This window comes from Saccostrea cucullata, unplaced genomic scaffold (assembly GCF_032062105.1).
Source record: "Saccostrea cucullata isolate Sc308-1 unplaced genomic scaffold, CSIRO_AGI_Scuc_v1 ctg15478, whole genome shotgun sequence".
NCBI classification, from domain to species: Eukaryota; Metazoa; Mollusca; class Bivalvia; order Ostreida; family Ostreidae; genus Saccostrea; species Saccostrea cuccullata.
This window is the reverse complement of record NW_026918479.1, coordinates 8,775-14,355: the sequence shown is the minus strand read 5'-3', so window position 1 is coordinate 14,355 and position 5,581 is coordinate 8,775. Positions and strand designations below refer to the sequence as shown.

Below are 5,581 nucleotides of genomic sequence, written 5' to 3'. Positions count from 1 at the left end.
ACAGAGAAAAAATTAGAAATGGAAATATTATATGATATATTACCCTTTGTTCAAACAAGAAGAGTTTCTCTTAATTCAAATGAAAACTTTTGGAACTTTTTTCCCCACTATATATTATGAATTATAGAAATAAAATATTTAATAAAATTCAAACAAATTTTAAAGTTCTCATATTTAAAAAAAATAACTGTACATCATTCATTAGTTTTTCTCTTGAAAAAAAAAACTTTTTATTATTAATCATATCGCCGATATATCATTATCTTTAAAAGGATTTAAAAAAAAAACAACATTTTTTCCTCTTCGGATTATGACATCTCCCGATCGCCATAATTTGTGTGACCTAAAAACGATGGCTGCATCATTATTATGATCATTTACACATTTCCACGAAAGTAAACATCGAAAGCAGGACTGGTGTTTTCTGAGAGGAATTGGTCAATATTAGCGCCATTGCAGGTAAAGCAAGATGAGTTATGCCAGTGATAGCAAGTAAGAAGTCAAAAAAACGCAAACTAGCCTACCACTGCCATTCTCTTTTGGGAAGTTAACATGAAGCGAAGCTATGGCAGTGTTTATTCTCTGTAAAAAGCAATTTGTGCCAATTGTTCATAAAAATGTAATCATTTTCTGACCCAAATTCTGTTGTATTCATCACCAGCATATAAATTGCGCTCACTTTGAGTTTAGGTTATTCTTAAACATGTTAAAGTGAGTGAATTTTTTCTAAATTTTCTTTTCCGGTATCTATATCGCCGCTCTGCTCAATAACGAAAGATAACGAGAAATATGGAGGGGGATCAGAACCTCAATTCTCTGGAAAAAAAATTTCTCTCTATTTTTATCTCAGCTGAGTTGAAGGCTCAAGTGAGCTTTTCTGATCACATTTTGTCCGTCGTCCGTCCGTCTGTCTGTCTGTCTAGCTGTCTGTCTGTCTGTCCGTCTGTAAACTTTTCACATTTTCGACTTCTTCTCAAGAACCACTGGGCCAATTATGACCAAATTTGGTACAAAGCATCCTTGGGTGAAGGGTAATTTAAATTGTAAAAATGAAGGGCCAAGTCCCCTCACAAGGGGAGATAATCAAGAAAAGACAAAAATAGGGTGGGGTCATTAAAAAATCTTCTTCTCAAGAACCACTGGGCCGATAAGGCTGAAACTTATGTGAAAGGATCCTAGGGTAGTGTAGATATTTAATTGTTCTAATCATGACCCCCAGAACAACTGGGCCAGAAAAGCTGAAACTGATGTGGAAGCACCCTTGGGTAGTGTAGATTCTAAATTGTTCAAATCATGACCCCAGGGGGTAGGGCGGGGCTACAATATGTATTACAAGGGGGAAATCTGGTAAAGAACAATATGACAAAAGATTTTCAGGTGAGCGATGTGGCCCACGGGCCTCTTGTTATTTTTTCTACCTTTTCCGAAGAGAATAATTTATTAAGTTTAAAATTACTTCTTGTTTTATTTTTTTATTTCCAATTTTATATTGATAATGTTAATTTTTATTTATCCTTTCAATTCTAGCTTCTTGTGAAAAATATATATTGTTAATTTTTTTTAAATTTAATTTTAATTTAATTTGGTTTTAAAATGCTCACCAAAGAATTAAAAATTAATCACAATTACTTTTACAGAGTGTACCACTATTCAATTTTAAATTAAAACCTTAAGTTCAGTGTCATCCTAGGTTAGGATTAAAAAATGCTAAAATTAAATCCTCGCTAAAAATTCTGATCATTAGGTATTTATCTAGCCAAAATTAATTATATTGATTAAGATAAAAACCTTGGTAATTCTACCAAACATTGCCAGTGAAGTTGACTGATTTCATGAATTTATTGATTCAAGAATGTTTTTAAGTTTTGTGTGAGTTATTGGTGTGTAAATCACGCAGATTGTCACGTATAGGCATATTTCACGAAGAGCGCTGGCGCTTCATGAAAATTGTGCCAGTAAGCGGATTGCTTATTTTTTCCTGCGACGTTAATTTCCGTATTTACAAATTAAGAAAACATTTTTTTGTTTATTTTTTCTTATTAAAACAACTGAAAAAGATTCTCCACCGAAACAAAAATGGGCGCCGAACCTTCCACATTGAAATTTGTTGAAGTTACGATTAAAAAATATTTTAATGACAATATCAATTTTAATATATCTGATCAATGTGTGCTATGAGCGGATCCCTTTAATAATTTTTCAGGTAAAAACATCAGGAAGAAATCAAACAAATCAAAGTTAGTACACATGTACATGTATATTTTATCACTGTGCCCCTTCAACAGTATTTCAGCACTTTTTTTGGCCTTTCAAGAAAGGAAAAGGTACGATGAGGGCCAAATCTGGCCCCCTTATTTGATGTAAAAATTATAACACTGGTAAAATTATGATAGTTTGTAGTTAAGAAGTTAAAATGAAGCTTACTTTAATATAAGCACTAATTTAAATTCAAAGCTTACATGAAAGCCAGTTTAGAGTGCAGATGTAGGTCATTTTTCAGAATTTCCTAAATTCTATTGGAATTTCATCATATTTGAGAAACTTTTCTCTTCAGAAAACATAGAGCACTAGCTTGCCTATCTGAGTGAGATTTTTACACAGAAACTGCAACTGATTTTAGTGTATGAAATATATAAATTTAGTAAATAGGCAAGCGTTTGCTCTATGTTTTCCGAACCAATATGTGCTGAAAAATTGACGAAAATTTGTATGAGAAATTTCGAAAACTGACCTATTTCCTGTCCTCACTGTGACCTGTATATTCTTAATCTTGGAGCCAATACTCATTTTGTGGCAGAGGTGACAACAGGTTTTTATGGATAAAGTGTTGGAGCATCATGATCATTCTGAAAGACACCCAAAATCGGGAGCCAAATACTGGTCTTACCCTATCTTGGCTTTTTTGTTTGGTGCACTGTAGCAAACTCTAATGATAAAATGCCGCTTAATGATACAAATATCATGAAGCGTAGCAATTGCAATGCTGAAGCCATGAATTATTGCATTTATTTTTAAAATAGTTGACATTCTCAACGGCTAATGCTCAATCGCCGCGTAATGATAAAATTATTAGCATATCAGGAATTAAGGTAAAAATTCAATTATGTTGATGTCATCTACTGAATCGTTTTGTTTTTTTGTCATTAAAAGCTTTTAATTCGAGAAAATATCTGACACCTGGTTCATTTTTTCTTATTTTGACACATGCTATTCAGACACCCATTCCAATTATTTTGTTTATAAATAATATAATTCTATATTTTGTCAAAGGAAAACTTAAACTGTTCCTTATTTGATTGTGAATTTTCAAATCAGACGTTACGTATGTTCCATTTGTACATCACATTTGTTCTGTTGTCCCCTCTTAACCTACTGACTTTAAACGGTCTGACATTAGACTTTTTATATTCCAGGACACGATTTTCCTTCTTTTTATTCCTCTTATCCTGTTAACAAATATGCTAACATTTCCTAGTAAAAGATTTTCACACCTACCTACCGACTCAATAATTTCATACTGAGTTGAGAAAAGGTAACCAAACATTCTTTTAAAGATGTTCTTAGCATCGAAAATTCATATATAATGTTTAAGTTTTTTGATTTACAAATAATTTTAATTATAGGTATAGAGGATGATGCAAGCTCAAGTTCTGTCAGCTGTTGTGTATCGAGTAACCAGGACAATAAACTATGGTCACAAATATGTTGTTGATGTTAAATATGCAGGTAACGGAGGAGTGTGTGTTTCTGTTGTGAATTCAAAGGTGACCCGAAATATTAATCCACAAGATAGTTCTATTCGTCATTTTTTCTTTGGTGAGTCCTGCTTGCCTTTCATGGATGAGTCTACTGAACGTATTATACTTTTGAATAAACAATCATTGTTTTATCGTTACATAGATGAAGATTATACTTATAGTAGGCCTTTTGAGAGAACAAGCATAATTTTTCCACAGCAAAGCAACGTTTCGAAAGAATACAGTCCAACCAGAATAGCATTGTGCAATGACAATGCAATATTGATTTGTCTTTGGAACCAACAAGTGCTCGAGCGTTCTATGGGTAAAATTATCAAGATATCTTTTGAGGGTGAAATATTTTTTGAATTAGAAACCTATAAAAATAAGCCACTGTTTACATGTCCGACTTACATAGCAGAAAACGGCAATGGAGACATCTGCGTTTCTGACGTGAACGTTGTAGTTGTCTCGGACGCCGGAGGTTTACTGAGATTTCGATACAGAGGAATATCAGATGATTCTCAGTTTGATCCCAACGGAATTTGCTGTGATTCACAGAACAACATCATTGTTGCAGATATGATGAAAAACAAAATTCACATGATTGACCAAAATGGGGAATTCCTTCACTATATTCAGTACAAAGATATGAACAAACCGCGAGCTCTCTGTATAGACGAGCATGATAACCTGTATGTCGGTGAATGGTCGTCTGAGAAAATCAAAGTACTTACACCTCAATGACTGGAGGAAAAAAATGTTGTTTAAAACTGGATTGCAGTAATAATGTATATCAATATCTCTTATTGTACATTTTTATACTTCGAAGTCTTCAGCTTTTGTGTGCATTTTTTGGTAACACTTATTGACTAAATGATAGCTTGAACATGAATTTTGCTTAAAGGATTTATATTGTGTATTTTCTAGCAATGTTTTGTCTTTCATTTTAATGACGATTCTTTCTTTTTGTACATTTATCAACATGGATCTTTGTTGTCATTTTTTTTTATATTGCCTTAAGTCAAATTTGTCAATAAGTCAATAAAAGTTAATAAGTAGTATGTTAATTTTGAGAAACTTAATATGACATTCTTTTTAACATATAAATTAGAGAATATAGAATATCTCAAAAAATGATTTATTATTATTATTCAAGATTTGAATTTTTGAATGGATGTTTTCATCGACACAGCTTTGCCTCAAACCTTCAACAATATAAAAATTTATTTGAGGTTTACCTATGCTGAAAACTCAAATGAGGTGTTGTCCTCCATCCCTCTTTCAGTCTGTTCCCAAGACTGTAAATATTTTACATCTTCTACAAATCCACTGGTAAGATTTTAGCAAAAGGTATCCTCAGGTTACAGAAATTTTTAAATGTTTAAATGAAGAACCCAGTCCCTTTCTAGAGCGAGATCATATGGAAAAGACCAAACAGAAAAATAAGAAATATATGTTAGTTTCCTGGGGTAGGGTAAATGATAACTTATTAAATCAAAACTTTTTATTTAGAAAAAAAAAGATCATAAAAGTTATAACTTTGTGGAAGGTATCTCAGCTACTATGGAGTTTTAAATGGCTTTTTAATTTTTTTTTAGCTAGCATTGAATTAAAATTGCTCAGATTTAATCCCTAATCTTTTATACATACATAAAAGTATATATAAAGAGATATTTCTTTTTTTCACATAATAGAGCACATGAAATGATGAAACTTTCATAGAAACTTTCTTACAAAGCTTAGATTGTGATTTTAAATTGTTTAAATCATGACCAACGAGATAAGAGGTGTGGGAAGAATAGGGAATCAAAGTTTATATAGAGGATATCTATATTGTGTGA

The 5,581-nt window shown here is 32.1% G+C and overlaps 1 protein-coding gene across 2 annotated transcripts; it reads left to right on the top strand.

Moving 5' to 3' along the window:
* The first annotated feature begins 366 nt into the window (after positions 1–366).
* On the top strand, positions 367–4,491 carry LOC134266907 (uncharacterized). 2 transcript variants are annotated; one of them, XM_062749117.1, is made up of 2 exons: positions 367–459; positions 3,624–4,491. In XM_062749117.1, exon 2 carries the CDS (start codon positions 3,633–3,635, stop codon positions 4,482–4,484), a length of 852 nt encoding a protein of 283 aa, XP_062605101.1. In that variant the 5' UTR covers positions 367–459; positions 3,624–3,632; the 3' UTR covers positions 4,485–4,491. The 2 variants fall into 2 exon arrangements, with proteins under 2 accessions (XP_062605101.1, XP_062605107.1); XM_062749123.1 differs by having other exon boundaries at positions 454–584.
* The last annotated feature ends 1,090 nt before the right edge of the window (positions 4,492–5,581 follow it).

Bases quoted from the DNA above. Each gene is read 5' to 3' on its own strand.
- LOC134266907 (XM_062749117.1), top strand. From the start codon at position 3,633: ATGATGCAAGCTCAAGTTCTGTCAGCTGTTGTGTATCGAGTAACCAGG.